The following is a 19,574-nucleotide window of genomic DNA, read 5'->3' on the forward strand; positions in this document are numbered from 1 at the left end:
AAGACTGGGGACTGTGCAAGAGACCAGAAAGAGTCCCCACCTCGGTGTTGCAGGCAGCTGTAGGGGAACAGGCACAAAATACCATGCATTTCCCTGCATCCTTTTCTCCTATTAATCAACAGCCTTAAGCCACTGGGAGGAGGTCAGCAAAGACTCCCCTCAGGACAAAGGCAGAGACACATTGCTGCTAGGGTAAGAGTAGAAGAAAAACCTCTCTACCACTGAGGGAGGGCAAGGAAACCTTTTTGCACCTAAGATTCTGTACCAATACCAAGCAAAGGTATTGCTCCTACTACTACTGGGGGAGCAGCAGGAAAGTCCTTCCCAAGACCAACCACAGACACAAGGAAGACTTTGGATGCTACAGGGTGGAGGGGCAGGAACACAGAGAAATCCACATCGCTAGGGCCCAGGTGCACAGGGCTTGCCTAAGACTGAGTATGGATCAGTATCAAATGGAAGTCAAAGCCAGCTGTTGGGGAATGGCAGACTCAGCAGTCAGTTAAATTTAAGGTGCTTCCAGCAGTTTAGGAGAGTCACACCAGGGCATTTTCCTTGGAGAAGAAGGCTCCAGAGCCAGTTCTAAATGGGAAAAGGTCATTAATGCCTCTCCTGCTCCCATACCTCTTGGAGTCTAAGGTGTTTCCTCCTCAGGTGCCTGGTTATTGTTCTCTACCACTGCAAAATCTAGCTGTCCCGTTTAGCTATAACTTCACTGTTTTCTAGTGATCCAGAAGGGTTAGGTGCAAGAGGGACAAGGACATTTTTGTACACCCTAACAAGAATTAACTGAATCCTCTAGCTCCCTTTTTAGCTGAGCTACCACCTGGAGGAGGTACCAACAGGCCTTGACCACAGTTGCTGTTAGGAGAAAGAAAGATGCATCATGTCCAAGAATGGTCAGGGTAGAATCCTGAATTTCCACAATAGGTCTATGTGTCCCCTATAACCCCCCACCCCTTTAGTCCTGATTATTAGCCAGGAAACAGCTAAGAGGTGATGATGATCCCTTTCTGTAGACAGCACATTCAGTGGCCAAACTTTTACTTTAAGCAGTGTGGACTAGGAGGAAGTGATGGAAGTAGGATCAGACATCATTGCATTGTTGAGCAACTTTTGTAAAGAAAAATAGATAACATCGGTCTCATAGTGCAAATGGTCCAGAAAGCTGAAAACATGACACAGATTAGTTTCAAGGGTACAATAGTGTGGACATTGTGGGCTGATTGGTAACCTGAAAAAGTGTCAGTTGTTTGAGGCACCACTAGTAGCCTGAGAGAGGTGTCAAAGGTCTAATGCAGTCAATCTGCCAAGAACCAAGGGGGAATTGCGCTGTGCAATGAGACCTCCCCAATCAAACACACACACACAAAGGAATTACAAGTCTGGCATGCACAGGTATCCTCTGCATCAGAAACAGAGTCAGACTTAATCAGCAGCTTGATTTCAGTCTAAATTAGAGAATGGACCGTGACCATGGGCTATATTAGTGACCCAGACTATTCAATTAGCAATTAAAATTTGTTTTCAGTTTGTAGCCCCAAAGGGAGTGTTTTTAAACTGTCAGTTGTAATTTTCCAAGTGGCAAACCAAGCAGCTGGGCCTTTGGCACAGCCCGAGAATCTGAGTTCTACCCACTGAACAGAATGACCGTGTCTCCTTTTGGTTCTGCGTAGCTCTGAGGCTGAACAGTCACAGCAGCCCAGTGGACACTATCAGCTTCAGCTTCTCTGAACCATTAGTGAACTAGGTCCAGGAATTTCAGGGGACCTCAGTGATCCAGTAGCCTTGCTTCAGACAGTGGAATAGGAATAAAGTTTCTTCTCAGAGGGATAGCTGCCACTTTTTTATGTAAGGCCAAGATGCCATTGGGGCCAGGCTGTCTGTGTTCTTGAATATACCATTTCTCTTTGACAAGCAAGGCTTTTGGGGTCCTTCTCACCTCGTTAGTTGTGAAATTCAAGTTGACCCACCCCAAAATGGAATTTATCAGGCAGGGAGTCACCAGGCCTCCCTGGGTCAAGCATTCAGACCTCAAAGGGTGCCTCCTGGTGGGGGCTACATCACTGTGCCAGAGGCTTCAATTGACAGTGTCTTCAGTCACAAAGATTTCTACTGTCTCCAACACCCAGAGTCCAGTTTTTTTAGGATTTACTAGCTAGCCCTGCTGGCAGAGATATTTAGGTTAGCTAGTAGTAGGAAACCAGTGTTAATTTATTTGTTTTGACAAATGTATGGTTCTGTAAATTGTTAACATAGTGGAAATTGGGAGAAGGGCATACAGGAACTTTGTACTGTCTTTGCAACTTTTCTGTAAATCTAAAATTATTCCAAATTAAGAAGATTATTTTAAAAAGTACTAGATTGCTCCCCATAACTTCCAGGGTAAAGGTCAGACTCTTAAGGATGGTATATAAGACCCTTGCCAGTTAATTCCTCCTGCCTATTTCTTACCTTTTCTCACACTCACAAGATGCTCAGCTCTTAGTCTGCTCTGTGTGCTTACAGCATCTGGCACGTGCCTTGACTTCCCATGCTATGCCCTTTTAGTGTAAAAAGCCCTTATCCTACCTCTTCACATGGCAAAATTCAAGCCAAGCTTCAAGGCTCTGCCTCAGTCTTACCTTTGCTGTAATCTCATCCTTGATGCTTCTAACTCAGCTTTTTGTATATATTTCTGATTAGGGTGCTTCACAGGTTAACACGGTAAATGCTGGTAGGTGTTTTCTAGAATAAGAGTTCCTTGCGGATGGGAATAATATTTTATTCATCTTTTTATTTTCAGTATTTGTCTTGATTCCGATTTCTAGTGAGTGGTATACAGTAATTGTTCAATAGGTGTTAATTGGGTGAATGAGTGAAAAGCCTTAGGTCTGTGCTCCATGATTATGATAGAGCACACTTTTGTTACTCAGGTATTAAGTACTGTCATTAAATGGACATTTGTGATCTGTATTTACCTTTTAGAATTGTGTTTTAAGCATTCTCATATATACCCTATAATTTCTTTATCTTTCGTTTATGTTTTAGGAGGGCCAAATATGTGGGCTATTACCTCTGAAGAGCGGACTAAGCATGACAAGCAGTTTGATAACCTCAAACCCTCAGGAGGTTACATAACAGGTTGTGTTTATATTTTATTTGTGAATTATGTTCTTTTTCATGTAATGCCTTGGAATTAGTTTTAATTTGACTACCATCAGATTTGTATTATTAAGTGATAAAATTCATATCAATCAGAATTCTAGAATTTTTTAAAATGTGGCTTTCTTACTGTACCTGGAACCATCTTAATTTATTGTTTTGGATTTGGCCTATGGAAGATCTTTTCCTGATTCTAAATGATAGTCAAGAATTTCAGTTTTAATTTTCTGGTTTCACATTTTAACATTATATCTAGAAAGTTTTCAATTTATTTCTTAAGGTAATTGAGAGCTTTTTCCAAGCAAATTTATTAATGTGCTCTTAATGTGTTGTGCCAATTACTAGTATAACAATTAGTATTACTATAATCTAGTAGAAATACATATCAAATCCATTTCCTTGAAAATAATCTGGAATCTGTCCATAACATTTACCTCTCTGTCTTTGAGAAGCTGTACCAAGCATTGATTGTTGATGTTGGTCCTTGTTTTGCAAAAAGACCTCCGGAACCAAAAGAAGATTAATTTAGGTGTATCTTTTAAATTTTTTTCCATAAACAATACTTTTTTTTCTGTACCAAAGCACCTTAGTGCTTTATTTATAGTAATAGCAAGTATAATAGCTAATATTTATCAAATCTATACTGTATTTGAGATACTATACTAAATGCATTATCTCATTTAACCTTCACAACAAGCCTATGAGGTAGCTACTGTTGTTTATGTTTATAGATGGTGAAAGTGAGACTTAGAGATGTTCTGTAACTTACCTAAGGTCACAGAGATGGTTAGTGCTGATCTGGGCTTTGAAACTTTTCAGTCTGACTTTGGTATTCATCCTCTTAACCATTATAGTTTGAGGTTATTTGCACTTCTATAATAATACCTACCTTCTCGGGTGTCACAGTTGGGATTTGATTACCTTACTTACAAATTAATAGCTTAGTCTGTTACTGTCTCATGAATGCTGGCAGAAGACCCAAGATTCCTCAGTCAGAACAGAGGACTCTGTTACTAATTGCACAGCTAGCAGCATGAGCATCAGCATGTTTCTGCCAGCTTTCCTTATTCTGTAAGTCACAGGGGCCATGCAGAAAGCCCAGGATGCTACACATGCAGTGGTTGTGTTGCAGACGAAGAACACTGAGTTTGAGGGAACCCACCATTTTTTAGCAAGCAGTAAACAAGCTTGTTCTTTGTCCCATAGGAAAACATTACCTCATCCCTCAAGATTGCTCTTTGCAGACCCCATTCTGAGAAATGACCCAGGTAGAGAGCAATTGCAATCTTGCATTCTTGGCACGTACAGCAGGACATATAGGATGTGAGAGACCTATGGAGGACTCTCTGTCCCGACACCTGGTATTTTTTATATAGAACTTTCCTAGGGAATAGTGTTTTTAACTATAAATTTTATTAAATGGGAATATTATTAAATAAGACCCCAATGATTGTGGAAAAACTAAGATGAATAATCTTTCATCACTGATTAATACATATAACTTCAGTTGTCACTTTTGTTTTAAAACATCTGTCTTATTAATGTAAATTCATCTGTGTATTTTCTGTTCAATTTTTCCTTTAATGATGGGAATTAAAATTATAGTAAATCAATAACATTATTATTATTATATTGCCGGTTATTATTAGTCAGAGGCATTAGAGTAATTCCGTTTACTAATATGCTGCTTGATTTTTGTTTCTGTTGCTTTCAGGTGATCAAGCACGTTCCTTTTTCTTACAGTCAGGCCTGCCAGCTCCTGTTTTAGCTGAAATATGGTAAAATAGATATTTTTTGTAATTAACTTAAATTTCCGATAGTCTGGTTTTGTTTTGTTTTTAATATAGTGTTAAGATAAAGTTGTTTTTAGTTGTAGTCTGTTGTTAAGAGTATTTCTTCAGCTTTTTAGAAAATAAATTTTACTGAGCAAACGACTGAAAATCAATTGAGATTTTGTTCTAGAGGACAAATTTCTAATTTCCTTAGAACTTCTAAGTAGACAAGATGTATACATTTCATCAAAAAACACTTCTTTGGTGAAACTGTCACTCTTTGCAGATGACATGATTTTATATATAGAAAACCCTAAAGAATCCACTAAAAAACTTTTAGAAACAATAAATGAATACAGTCAAGTTGCGGGATACAAAATCAACATACAAAAATCGGTTGCGTTTCTGTACACTAACAATGAAGTAGCAGAAAGAGAAATTAAGAAGACAATCCCATTTACAACTGCAAAAAAAAGAATAAAATACCTAGGAATAAACTTAACCAAAGAGCTGAAAGATCTGTATCCCAAAAACTATAAAACATTGTTGAAAGAAATCAAAGAAGACACAGAGAAATGGAAAGATATTCTGTGCTCTTAGATTGGAAGAATTAACATAGTTAAAATGTCCATACTTCCTAAAGCAATCTATAGATTCAACGCAATCCCTATCAAAGTTCCAACGTTTTTCACAGAAATAGAACAAAGAATCCTAGAATTTATATGGAACAACAAAAGACCCCAAATAGCCAAAGGATTCCTGAGAAAAAAGAACAAAGCTGGAGGTATCACACTCCCTGATTTCAAAATATACTACAAAGCCATAGTAAGCAAAACAGCATGGTACTGGCACAAAAACAGACACACAAATCAATGGAACAGAATCAAGAGCCCAGAAATAAACCCACACATTTATGGATAGCTAATATTCGACAAGGGAGCCAAGGACATACAATGGAGAAAGGAGAGTCTCTTCAATAAATGGTGTTGGGAAAACTGGTCAGCCACATGCAAAAGAATGAAAGTAGACCATTACCTTATACCGTGCACAAAAATCAACTCAAAATGGATTAAAGACTTGAATGTAAGACCTGAAACCATGAAACTTCTGGAAGAAAACATAGGCTCTTTGACATCGGTCTTAGCAGCATATTTTCAAGTACCATGTCTGACCGGGCAAGTGAAACAGAAGAAAAAATGAACAAATGGGACTACATCAATCTAAAAAGCTTCTGCACAACAAAGGAAACCATCAACAAAATGAAAAGACAACCTAACAATTTGGAGAAGATATTTTCAAACCATATATTAGATAAGGGGTTAATATTCCAAAATATACAAAGAACTCAACAACAAAAAAATCAATAACCCAATTAAAAAATGGGCAAAAGATCTGAACAGAGATTTCTCCAAAGAAGATATATGGATGGCCAAACAGGCATATGAAAAGATGCTGAACATCATTAGCTATCAGGGAAATGCAAATCAAAACTACAATGAGATATCACCTCACTCCGGTTAGAATGGCTATAATTAACAAGACAGGAAACAACAAGTGTTGGAGAGGATGTGGAGAGAAGGGAACCCTCATACACTGCCAGTGGGAGTGCAAACTGGTGCAGCCACTATGGAAAGCAGTATGGAGGATCCTCAGAAAATTAAGAATATATCTACCATAGGATCCAGCTATCCCACTGCTGGGTATTTATCCAAAGAACTTGAAAATGCAAAGGCATAAAGATACATGCACCCCTGTGTTCATTGCAGCATTATACACAATAGCCAAGACTTGGAAGCAACCTAGGTGCCCATCAAGGGATGAATGGATAAAGATGTGGTATATATATGCATTGGAATACTACTCAGCCATAAGAAATAATGAAATCCGGCCATTTGTGACAACATGGATGGTCCTTGAGGGTATTATGCTGAGTGAAATAAGTCAGAGGGAGAAAGTCAGATACCGTATGATCTCACTCATAAGTAGAAGATAAAAACAACGACAAACAAACACATAGCAACGGAGATTGAATTGGTGGTTACCATAGGGGAAGGGGGGAAGGGCAAAAGGGTTGATTAGGCTCACATGTGAGGTGATGGACTATAATTAGTTTTTGGGTGGGGAACATGATGTAATCACAGAATTCAAAATATATTATGATGTACATCTGAAAGCTATATAATGTTATAATCCAGTGTTACTGCAATTAAAAAAAATCAGCTTCAAAAAAAGGAAAATGAGGTTAAATAAATTTTGGTATTAAAAAAACACTTGTTTATAATTTGATGGAGTCTCAAAATCTTTGTTATTTTGTAGTTGTTTCATTTATCTTATCATCTATAAACCCAGAATTAGCCCTGCTTTCCCATTCCTACCTTGAAGAAATTGTTTTTTATAATATCTAAGGTTTTGTTTTTAATATATTTACAATAAATACCTACCCCATCTTTCTTTCCACTTGGAATATTCCCATGCCTGGCAGAGTGCCAGGCACATAGCAAGCGTTCAATAAATATTTGAACAAATGAATAAATTAAGTTTAGAGTGATTATACTCTTAAATAATTTCTTTTAATCTGCACTGGTGGAATTCATTCCAAAGGTCTCTAGATTCTATGTAGACTGGCAGTATTTTACTAGATGCTATCTCTAGTCAATGTTTCTTATTGTGCAGTTTTGGCTTTTTGTTTTATATATAAACACAAACATATACTTAATTAAGTGATGATCTATGTGTGAATGCTATGTCATTGTTTTTATTTTATTGTCATCCCTAAAAGTAATGTTGATCCTACATACCAATCTACCCTCCTCGTGGTCCTTTTAGGGCTTTATCAGACCTGAACAAGGATGGGAGGATGGATCAGCAAGAGTTCTCCATAGCTATGAAACTCATCAAACTGAAGCTTCAAGGCCAGCAGTTGCCCGTGGTTCTCCCTCCTATTATGAAACAACCTCCTATGTTCTCTCCATTAATTTCTGCTCGTTTTGGTATGTATTTATTAATTTAATTAGCTGCAGTTTGATAGTTAAACTTGATTCCTAGACATAGTATCTGAGGCTTAGAAAAGGATTTATTTGCATAAAATGTCAATCCCCAGACTCCAAGTTATTTTCAAGTCTGAGATAAGAAATATTAAATTTGCTATCATAGCTCGGGTGTCCATGTGTCCCAGTTTTCCAGGGACAGTTCTGATTTATGCCTGTTGTCCTGGCATCTAGTCCTGGCATCCTTTCATAATTCCCAGTTGGATGATAAGTTATATGATCCCCCTACTTATAGCTGATCCTAAATACTATTCTTTATTAGTTGCCTCTGCATTCTGTATGAGTAACAGAAAAAATGTAAACAATTTCCAGCTCACTTGAAATGGTTTTATTTGGGGGGTAATTTAAAATTATACATAGGTAGAAATTTCCTTAAAGGTTAATTAGCCAGCTAAATTTAGGGCTAAAATTTGCAGACTTTGTGCTCATTAATTTATATATTTATCAGAGCTAACTAGTTTTCCATTTGTTTTCATTAGTCAATTTCTTATTAATTATATGTGAGAAGCACTCATTGGAAAGGAGCATTCAATTAGATATCTCCCTGTATCTGAAACATATTCCTTCAGTCCAGATGTTAGATCTTAAAATACTAAATTCTTTCACTATTGCAGTGAACTCTAGAGATAAATACCAAATCGTTGTGTGACTGTATTTATATAGTGTACTTAGTATTCTGCAGTTAGTAAATGAATGAGTCATAACTTTGTTCGTTTTAAAGAATTGTCCTTGAATCCCTAGGTGTGTTACTTATAAGAAAAGTGAAATATGTGGAATGCTTTCTTCTTGCAAATAATGCATATGCATAAATGGATCTCCTAAAGTATCTAGTAATTAGAACATGTCTTTTTGGGAGGGGGGTTGGGGAGTGAGTGTGTGTCTGTGTTAGCTCAGCAGCGCTGTATTTATTATCCTTACACAAAAACTCACATTTGATCAGGTAATACATCGTCTCTTTGAGGCTACTAATATTTCATTGGGAAAGGCTGCGTATTTTTTTTCATGATACCAGAAGAGAATATTTAACTCCTTGGTAGGCACTTCCTTAGTTCACACAGGTCAGAATATTGATATTGAAAGCAGCAGTTTACCTCCCTCACTGCTGGATCAAAGCTGCTTTAGTGGATTTTTTAAGACTAGATAGTTTGCCCATAGTGTTTCTGTAAACATAGGGTCTGCTCACTGTACTGTAAACTTGTTTTTTGGCGTGTGTTTTGCAGTTGATTTACTAGCACTGGAAAATGTGTTCTGTTTTGTCTTTAGGAATGGGAAGCATGCCCAATCTGTCCATTCCTCAGTCATTGCCTCCAGTCGCACCTATAGCAACACCCTTGTCCTCTGCGACTTCAGGGACCACCCTTCCTCCCCTGATGATGCCTGCCCCCCTAGTGCCTTCTGTTAGCACTTCATCCTTACCAAATGGAACCGCCAGTCTCATTCAGCCTTTATCCATTCCTTATTCTTCTTCAAGTAAGTACTTTAAGTCTATGAGTCAGTATTTCATATGAAGAAAGAAACTGCTGTATTTGTGTCCCAATAGATACACATCTCCTTCAGACTTTGTGATATTGTTTAGTGTGAACTTTCTTCCTTTTTCTTTTCTTTTTTTTCCCCAGCATTGCCTCATACGTCATCTTACAGTCTGATGATGGGAGGATTTGGTGGTGCTAATATACAGAAAGCCCAGTCTCTAATTGATTTAGGATCTAGTAGGTATGTCTACACAAAACTTCCAACTTTTTATGCTTTCAATAGGAGTATTTAATAAAAGACTTTTTTTAAAGCTCTGAGCTTATCCAGGTTTTACTTTAGAATGGCCAAGTGTAAAATACTTAAGGTAAGCTTACTATTTATAACTCACATAAAATAAACTTTATTTTTATAATTATTAAAGGTCTGTAGTATTTTACTTTTGAAAAGAACCTTTCATGTAAACTAAAAATATTCTGTATATTTTCAATCAATTTTTTTCCCAAACCTACATATTTTTTCTTTTAAAAAAAGTGTATATTTCTCAAAACATCTCGTAATCATTGCACATTATTAATTTCTTTCTTGAGCAGATTCTGCTGGTTGAGCCTTTAAATTTCAGAAAGCACAGAAGCATCAATGTTCATTCATCACCCCTCATGTAAATCACAATGATGCTCTTTAAACCAATGACCCAGAAGAACAATGTTTGTATCCTAGCCTAAGCATTCACTGATTATATGACCTTGTTTTTCCTTAACATCACTGAGCCGTAGTTTGCCCACCTAAAAAATGGGGACAGTAATACTTTTTAAGTGTGTCAGGATTAGAATAATATTTGGAAAGGCTCTAGCACAATATGGGGCCTGGCACATAGTAGGTTCTCGATGTACAGTAGTTCTGTACTTCGTATGGTATTTGCTTTCTTAAGAACAAGGATAATTGCTTAAATATTTTATAATATCAAATACAAAAGGAATTGCTGTTGTGTTATAGAAGGTATGATCCTTAATGTCTCTGCCTTATAAAGTTTAATTTTATTTAGTAACATAAAAATTTTAAATTTTGTTATAGCTCAACTTCCTCAACTGCTTCCCTCTCAGGGAACTCGCCCAAAACTGGGACCTCAGAGTGGGCGGTTCCTCAGCCTTCACGATTAAAATATCGGCAAAAATTTAATAGTCTTGACAAAAGCATGAGTGGATACCTCTCAGGTAAGTGCCATACAATGCTTAAGAATGTGAGAGAATTAAAGTTTTTTATGTGAACTTCTATTGAAGAACTTTTATTTGAATTTATACTTTGTAGCTCATCTAAAATTGTACCATCCCAAAACTTTAGCAGGCATCTGATAAATATAAATAATGTAAACTGTGTAAGAGTTCAAAGGTGGATACAAATTGATTGCTTTCTTCAAAGTTCTTAAAATTGAGTTGAACATACAGATATACACTCAGCTCTTTGGAAATAAGCCCTCTCCCTTGAGAAGATCAAAGCTTATCCTCCGCTGTGGTGAGTGCAGAAGCTCAGGTGACGAGGGAGACTGCGTGGGACTTAGCCTCAGCTCGCTCTCCGCTCTCCCCGAGAGTCCCCTTCCTCGCCGGCTCTTTCTCTGCTTGTCCCTCGTAAAACCTCACATGAGCATTGCTCACCCTTTTATGCTCCAATCCAAATGTAGCCATAAAACTTGACCTTAGATCCCCATAGAACATTTGAGTCCTTGCCAGAACAAACATCCAAACTATGCTAATTGAGAATAGTGAAGGGGATATAAAGAGGGTAAAGGTAAGTAGAGTTCCTGCCTTCTAACTTCCCCCTCTCTCTTTCACTCACCAACTAATTACAGTTTAGACAGAGTGAAATAAGTGTTTTAAAATAATAGAGCTTTAAAGTGCTAGGGAACACAGAATGGGAGATAATTAATACTGAGAGATCAGATAAAACATCTTATAGGAAGGGAACATTTAAGCTCTATGATGAAAGAAAGAGGATTTAGACAGATGGATTGAAGGTGAGGAGAGTTGAGTGTGACAGAAAAGAAATCCTAAGAGCAAAAAGTACATGGTATGTTTAGAGAATGAATAGTAGCCTATGAATTAGGAGTGTGGGGGTCTCTCGTTGTGCAGTGGGGCAAGGGAGCAATAAGGCCTTTGGAATTGATTGGACAAGCAAAAATATTCAATATCTTCTTTAAAGACACATATCTATGTGATGAAAAAAAAATTTTTTTAAGTGGGAATTATGCACGCAAAATTCAGGATAGTAGTTACCTCTTCTTGGAGAGGTGTAGAGATAAGTCAGGGAACACAGCTTCAAAGCGTTTAGTAATGATGTAGTTTTTAAGTTGGGTGGTAGGTTCATGGTGACTTTTATCATCATACTTCATTACTTACAAATACACTATACTTTATAGTATCAACTATTACATAATAGCTAAATTTGTCTGTAATTTTATCAAATCATGTGAAGCAAGATAGACTATATTTTTGTCACCCTTTTTTTTTTTTTTTACGTTTTAACATCTCTGAAACTGGGATATGTGTTACCGTCAGTGGTGTCTTAGCACCGTGTCATGGTTTTATTGGCAATGTTTTTTTCTTTCTTAGTGTTACATAAAAGAATGGTGTGTCTTATAAGCGATGACATCTTAGATTCTGTGAAATATGGTACTCAAACATACTTGAGATTAGTGTAGAGTCACAATTCGCATTCTTTGAAAAAATGAACTTCTTTAGGCTCTCCGTTTTGCATTAAGGAAGTTTCTTTTTACAGATTAACAAAGTGAACTAAAAAGACATTGTGTGAAGGTTGTGTACAGTCATGCGTCGCTTAATGACAGGGATATATTCTGAGAAATGCGTCATTAGGTGATTTCGTCGTGCAAACATGGAATGTGCTTACACAAACCTAGGTGGTATAGCCTGCTACGCACCTAGGCTATATGGTGCTAATCTTATGGGACCACCATCGTGAATGTGCTCCGTCGTTGAGTGACACGTTATTATGGGGTGTGTGACTGTATTGTACTGTTTTCAGAGAATGTTATTCTTAGACCTGCAAGAGTAAAGCTATATATCAGTAGTTAAGGAAAGGATTGGTTTTCTTTGAAAAGAGAAGTTGTTTCTGGTATCCTGAAACTTAGTCATGAGCCCCGGATATGTGAGGATGAGACTGACCTAGATTTCCATGTTATACTTTGTTCAATAAATGTTGCAGTTGGTGGTCTAAGTTTTTCGCTTTTGTTCTTCCTCTTCTCTTCCCCCTGATCTCTCAATCATGATTTATTTATATTAATTCACTGACTCCGGGATTTCCTGAGTCATATATCTTCTGGGCATTCAGAGGCACTAGAATGTGGAGAGGAGGAAGACATGGCCCATATCTTTGAAGAGCCCGTAGTGTAGGTCACATAATCACAGTCTGTTATTAGTGGTTTAAAAGTGCTGCGATTAGTATGGATGAGACAGTGGTGAACTCTGAGGAAGTAAGAGAGTTTCACAGAAGAGAGGACAGTTGAATTGGGTCTTAGACGATAAATGAACTTCCAGGTAGTGAATTATAGACTAGCATTATAGACAGGGAAAGTAGGATATTCAAAAGATTCGCAGACCAATAGTGTACGTGTTCAAGTGAGCTTTTTTTCAGTAAAGCACCCTGCTGGCTTTGTTGTCCTTAGTGTTATTCTGTCTTTGCACACAGTTAAGCCTTCTACCCTTGTGCTTTTAACCATTTACATTCCTCCCCTTCTTCTTCCTGTTTGTTCTGTTGCCTAATGCTAAGGAATCTACTTTGTTATCTTTGTCCAGGATCTGAAACATTAGTTATTGAGCCTTTTTTTCAGTTTTGAAATAACCTTTCATCTCTCTTTATTGGAATAATCCTCCTTTTAACACAAAAACCTCCTCAAATCTCACTTCCTGTGTGAAATCTACTGAGGAATAATTAGTTGGATGAGGCTGTGAGCTGTTTCCAGTGTTTTATCTTTATGTGATTGCTATTAAGTGGTCAGATTAAAAATAAGTAAATAAGATTTTAAAGTTATGTAATGTAAACATTCGAGTGCATGTTATAATATGTGGTACATTTGTGTTTGTTCCATATAGTACATGTAGCTTTAAATTATCTAGACCTCTGTGTTCAAAGCTCAGTGAAACCATGGGTTTAGTGGTGTTTGTGCTGGCTTTGTATGGGAGCTGTTGCTGAGGAAGAGTTGGCAGATGTACTCTCTTCTGTGCAGAGTTGTTTGGATGGGCCTTGACTTAGGCTGACTCTTCTGATACTCATGGCTCAGTCACCTGAGAAAGGGAGGTGCAGCACCTGCTATACTGACTAGGAGACCCTCCCTAGAGAAGCCACATGATTTCATCCATGGTCAGAAAGCCACAGATTAGCTCACTAGGAGTGCGTGCTCCTGTGAAGCAGATGGAGATGTTCTGTTCTGGAATATATTCTTTGAAGATCAGGAAGCCTGTTACAGAAACATATTTTTCTTTTCTCTCACTGAACGAGAGAAAAGAAGTTGGATAGTTTTCTATACATTGTAATATTCAATGAATACTAGCTATTATTATTATCAAATGCTATTACATAAGTCCCCATTGCACCTTAGATAGAGGAGAATTTAGGATTACAACTTTATTCAGTACTTTAGCAAATATTTATTAAGCATCTATGTACTAAACATGGACTATACATTAGTGAATAAAGCCGTCAAGGTTTTTGTCTTTGTAGAACTTAGCATAAAGGGGAAACAGACAAACAGGTAAACAAGCGAACGTTACATTACAAATTGTGATATGAGATGTGAAGGAAACAAGCAGGAAGTATATTGGATGATAGAGTGGACAGAGAAGGCCTTTCTGAGAGGGTGCCATTAAATTGGGACTTAAAGGGTGAGAAGGACCCAGACATGCAGTGATGTAGAAGTGTAGAACTTGGTGTCGGATATGGGTGTACAGGAGAGGGAGGGATCAAGGGTGATTGTCTGATTTCTGGCTTGAGCCTCTGGATGGACACTGATGCCATTCATAGAGAAGGGAAGAGTGAGGGAGAATGGTTTGGGTGAAGATTAAGAAGATGGCTGTGGGTGAGAGAGTAGTTTTATACCTATTTGGTTTGAGGTACTTGTGAAATACGTAAGTGGATTTTTCAGTTGGATGTAAAAGTCTAAACTTAGAGGAGAGCTTTGGGCTGGGGGTGTACATTTTGGAATCATCAGCCTCTAGGTGCTAGTTAAAGTCATAGAAATGGGTGTGCACACACAGAGAAAAGAGTGCCCAAGACAGATCCTTGGAGAATGCCAACATTTACAGATCATTTAAAAGAGGAAGAGTAGAGACAAAGGAATGACCAGAGAGAGAAGGGGAAATCTGGAAATGCTAAGCTGTGCTTCGAGTTGCGAGTTGCGCTGGGAGTGCAAGGAGGCCGCAGAACTTGGCCTCTAATACTCTCCGTGTCGGGGGCTCAGGCCTTTGTGTCAGTCACTTGTGTGTACTGCTGTCTTCTGAAAGGATACTGGGAAGCGCTTGATTCTGCTCATGTAGATTTTAAACTCCTTGGGGGCAGGGAATGTGTTTGTTTTGATTGTTGCTGAATGCTCAGTGCTTGGCACATGGTAAAAACTGTTTGATGTTAAAAGATCTCAGGATAGCAGCAGTGTTTTTTCTACAGGTACAGCTATTCAGGTTTGCATGATTTTAAAGAGGCTAAAGAATTTTCTTTTTTTTATGGTTTTCCCACTCAATCAGGTTTTCAAGCTAGAAATGCGCTTCTTCAGTCAAATCTTTCTCAAACTCAGCTAGCTACTATTTGGTGAGTTTGTCCATTAATTGTGATTTTTAACTATATATCTTCTATTAAAAGAAAGATATTGTTTCTTGTAAAAGTTTGTGACTCAAAGATGTTCCATAAAAGCAGCCATTTGAAAGTTAATGCAACCTTGAACAAAGACAAAACTGTACAAAATGTTATTCTTGAGATTTTGGCATTTAATTATTTTACAAATAAAACTAGTTTGCTTTCATATAATGCCTTCTATGGAGAATTAGAGAATATCTCATTTTTAATGTAGAGCTAAATGTGATTTGATAGGTGAATTAACCATGAAACAAGACAAGTTGCTTTTTCAGGAATATTTCCCTTTCTGTTTCAAAGTTTCTTCCCTCTCTTTTGTGATACGAAGATTAAGGGTAGAAATTAATTCACTTTTCTCTAAGTATTTACATTTCATTAAAATATGTTAACCCAGATGTTTTACTATCATTATTCTTGTTTTAAAAATAAAAAATTAAACTCTTCTGAAACTATTTTACTCCAAATGGACTTTCTTTCTAAGTTGTGAATTTTCACATTTTCCTTAGGACTCTGGCTGACGTTGATAGTGACGGACAGCTAAAAGCTGAAGAGTTTATCCTAGCGATGCACCTCACTGACATGGCGAAAGCTGGACAGCCATTGCCTCTGACTTTACCTCCTGAGCTTGTCCCTCCCTCTTTCAGGTGAGACCTCTGGAGGTGAAGAGGTGTGGTTTTGATCACTTGGAAGACACGATTATTACTTAGGATTTCCTGAGGCGTCTGCTCTAGTTTAGTGGAGAGTTAAACATTTACACTGCTATTTGATTTTAGTTTTTAATGTGTTACACCAGGAAGAAATAGATATTAGAAGTAGGTGTGTTTTCACCATATTATAGATAAGGAAACTGCTGACTAAAGAGATTAAGCATAAATTTATCCAAGAACAGCAATTGGCTGAACCATGATTTGAATCCAGATCTATCTTGTTTGACAATCCATATACTGCTGTACCTTGTAACTACAGACCATACTGTGTTTTAAATATTTTTAATACTATGTTCTAAATATTAAACTGCTCTACTCATTGGTAATCTGTATAGTCTAGTCTGAAAATTCCCAGACTGCATGATGCTAAATTTATTGTTTGCTTTCTTAGAGGAGGAAAGCAAATTGATTCCATTAATGGAACTCTGCCTTCATATCAGAAAATGCAAGAAGAGGAACCTCAGAAAAAATTACCAGGTAGTATTGAGTGTCTAAGTTGTATATTTATAGTGAATTCTCTTAAATTTTACCTTGAAATGTAAATGGATATTTAGAATTTTTACATTCTTAAAATTTTCTATGCTCTATGAGAAACTATTTGATGAATGGGATGTATTTTCACATCAATAAAATTAAGGTAGTCAAAACTGGGAAGAAGAGTACGTACAAAGGAGGACAGTGTTTGCATTGGCAAGTGTGTATACTAGCTATCCTAGTTAAAATGCTTCTCCCACTTTAGGAAAATCATTAGGAAAGCTTTGTGATGAAATATTTAGCTTTAAAAAAAAAAGTTTAAATATTGTTGAAAAAGTATATGTGTAGATATTTTAAAATATTAAAAAGTTAATGGCACATATCAAATAAAACAAATGTATAGCCACATAGCTTTGGTTTCCTTGAAGAAAATGCTGAGAAAAAAGTTGAAAAGTATTTTCATCGGCAAGAATAGTAAAATTATTTTTTCTTGTGGATGGATTCAAACTTAGAAATTTGTTTTCTAAAAATGAATATTCTCAGAAGAAAGTAAATATTTTACTATTTACATTTGAGTTAAAATTATCGTTAGGAGAATTATCCAAAGAGTAATAGTACTCAAATGATCACAAGGCATGAGCATGTTGAAACTAGACCACAGGTTCTGTAGGCTCTTCACGTGCAAGAATGCTTATAATATACCTTGTTTAGTTACTTTTGAGGACAAGCGGAAAGCCAACTATGAGCGAGGGAACATGGAACTTGAGAAGCGACGCCAGGCCATGATGGAGCAGCAACAGAGGGAGGCAGAACGTAAAGCCCAGAAAGAAAAGGAAGAGTGGGAACGAAAACAGAGAGAATTGCAAGAACAAGAATGGAAGAAACAGCTTGAATTAGAAAAACGCTTGGAGAAGCAGAGGGAATTGGAGAGACAACGGGAGGAAGAAAGAAGAAAAGAGATCGAAAGACGAGAGGTTATTTTTAAGTTATCTTATTTCCTCAGAAAAATGTTACATTTAATAAGTGGCTACATTTCATTATTTTTGTTGTGCCTTTTCCTCTGCATCATTCATTCTTACTTATCCTGTACAAATCTGAATCTTCCTTCCCCCGTGGAGGGAAAGAGAGTCCTTGCTTGTGAGGGGTTTTCAGGGCCGATAACTGGTAGAGAAGGCATGTCTGCTGGTGATAGCTCAATCAGAGCAGGATTGATGGCAAAGCTGAATTGAGTGAGGAGCTAAGGTTAGTGAGCCAGAGGAAGGGATAAGTTTGATCAGGTCATTAAATGACAGTAAGAGGCTAAGGAATTGGAGAGGCAGAAAGACGAGAGTGGGGAGTCACAGATGTAAAGAGGAATCAAGAGGGTGGGCTTGCACAAGTCTTGGGGATAAATAGTGTTGTGTGAGGTCTCTCGGAGGACTGGCTGTTTTAACGGGCTAGAGATGGAGCACTGTAAATTGTGGTGGCCCTGAAATAATGTAAATAGAAGTTTTGTTTTTCCCTGATACCAGAATAAGGGTACAATTATTCCTATTAACATTTATATTTATGAAATGATCCTTTTGTTTATTAAGAGAAAAGTGCAACAAAAGGATGCTTCTGTGAAGCAATCCAAAAGTCTGGTGGGTGAAGTTTCTTCTGTGGAAGTCTTTGTTTTAGGCCCGTTGTAACACTAGGTTTGCCCAGTTTCCCTTAGGCACTCAAGCCCACTAAGTGCTAAATGCTGCCTCACCTTTTTCTTTGTCATCCCATCAGTTTTTGAATGATGCAAAATTGTTAATTTAAAAATTAACTTTAATTCATTATTTTCAGGCAGCAAAACAAGAGCTTGAAAGACAACGGCGTTTAGAATGGGAGAGAATTCGTAGACAGGAGCTTCTCAATCAAAAGAATAGAGAACAGGAAGAAATTGTCAGGTTAAACTCTAAAAAGAAGAGTCTTCATCTCGAGTTGGAAGCACTGGTATGGCTAAAGTTTAAGTGACATTTGTCTGAATGATGCTAGAGTTACCTAATGAAACATGTCGTTTTTTAAAAATCTACCTCTTGAATTCATTGTTTTAATGTAATTAGTCATATTTTCATATGTGCTTTTAACAGTCTGGACAATATAGTTTACTAAAAAAGGATAGCAACTCAACGTGCTGAGGATTATGTAATGGTCTCTGTTCAGATGTTGATAAACCATGTGCTCTTGGGCAAGACATTTCCCTTCTCTGTGCCTCGCTTTGTCCATCTGTAAAATAAACACTTGTACTAATTCGGTAATTTTCGGTTTCCATGTTGTTCTCTGGAAGATGGCCTATGGAGGGATATCTAGAGGCAGGAGATGGGGAAGCCAAGGCAGCAGGACAACGCTGTCTTCCCCAGTCCTTCCACACTTCACAACAGAGATGCGCCACATTTATCTGCTTTGCTTTTGTTGGAGTTTGATCGAAGATTTGCTTGGAAAAAAGGATTCTACTGCTAAAAAGAAAAAAATGATTAGAAACTATTGACTTAAATTGATCTCTTAATGATTCCTTCGAGTTCTGCAGGACTATGATTTTTAGCTAATATTGGCTACTATGCTTACCAATTACACATCAGATGACAGAGGGTCAGGTTGTTAAAAGACTTGTTTGAAGTGCAAGATGAGAAGATAGATAGATAGAAAGGGTCTGGGTAAGGCAGATTATTCTGCTATGATCATAGAATCCCATAAGCCTGATCTGATAGGGTAGTAGAGTTTTGCAAAAATGCATGTGTAGCCATGTGGTAGAGCCAAATTTAGATCTTTTTTAATTTAGTCCAACATTTTATTGGGTTGATGACTTGAATTACATTTAAAAATTATCACAATATCTTTAGTCAGAAAGGTCCTATTCTATGCCTTTGAATGGATAGAAAAACATGCCATAATTATTAATCATGCCATAGTACCACAAAACAGGCTTAAATAACTTGAACTGCTTTGTGTAGCTACTTGGATATCTGTCTGAACCATTATCTTGACTATATATTTTTCCTTAGAAATATAATGGGGGGTCATCTTAAGATTGATTGTTTTTCCTTCAAGAACTGGAGTAATGCACCAAGCAGTAGCATAGATTATTGTGCAGAGTCTGG

At 37.3% G+C, this 19,574-nt stretch overlaps 1 protein-coding gene across 5 annotated transcripts in view; it reads left to right on the forward strand.

Annotated features, from left to right (window-relative positions):
• ITSN2 (intersectin 2) overlaps positions 1 to 19,574 on the forward strand; it is a 134,522-nt gene that overhangs the window by 31,960 nt on the left and 82,988 nt on the right. For all 5 annotated transcript variants that reach the window (XR_006888743.1, XM_046662496.1, XM_046662495.1 and 2 more), the window contains exons 3-13: positions 3,031 to 3,123; positions 4,859 to 4,922; positions 7,743 to 7,906; positions 9,227 to 9,433; positions 9,580 to 9,676; positions 10,508 to 10,647; positions 15,181 to 15,244; positions 15,793 to 15,930; positions 16,385 to 16,470; positions 17,179 to 17,441; positions 18,280 to 18,429. Coding sequence is in view for 4 of the 5 variants with exons in the window: in XM_046662496.1 (XP_046518452.1) it covers positions 3,031 to 3,123; positions 4,859 to 4,922; positions 7,743 to 7,906; positions 9,227 to 9,433; positions 9,580 to 9,676; positions 10,508 to 10,647; positions 15,181 to 15,244; positions 15,793 to 15,930; positions 16,385 to 16,470; positions 17,179 to 17,441; positions 18,280 to 18,429 (1,466 nt within the window). In the remaining variant the exon portion in view is untranslated. The remainder of the gene's footprint in view (positions 1 to 3,030; positions 3,124 to 4,858; positions 4,923 to 7,742; positions 7,907 to 9,226; positions 9,434 to 9,579; positions 9,677 to 10,507; positions 10,648 to 15,180; positions 15,245 to 15,792; positions 15,931 to 16,384; positions 16,471 to 17,178; positions 17,442 to 18,279; positions 18,430 to 19,574) is intronic.

Source organism: Equus quagga, chromosome 5 (assembly GCF_021613505.1).
Source record: "Equus quagga isolate Etosha38 chromosome 5, UCLA_HA_Equagga_1.0, whole genome shotgun sequence".
Lineage (NCBI taxonomy): Eukaryota > Metazoa > Chordata > Mammalia > Perissodactyla > Equidae > Equus > Equus quagga.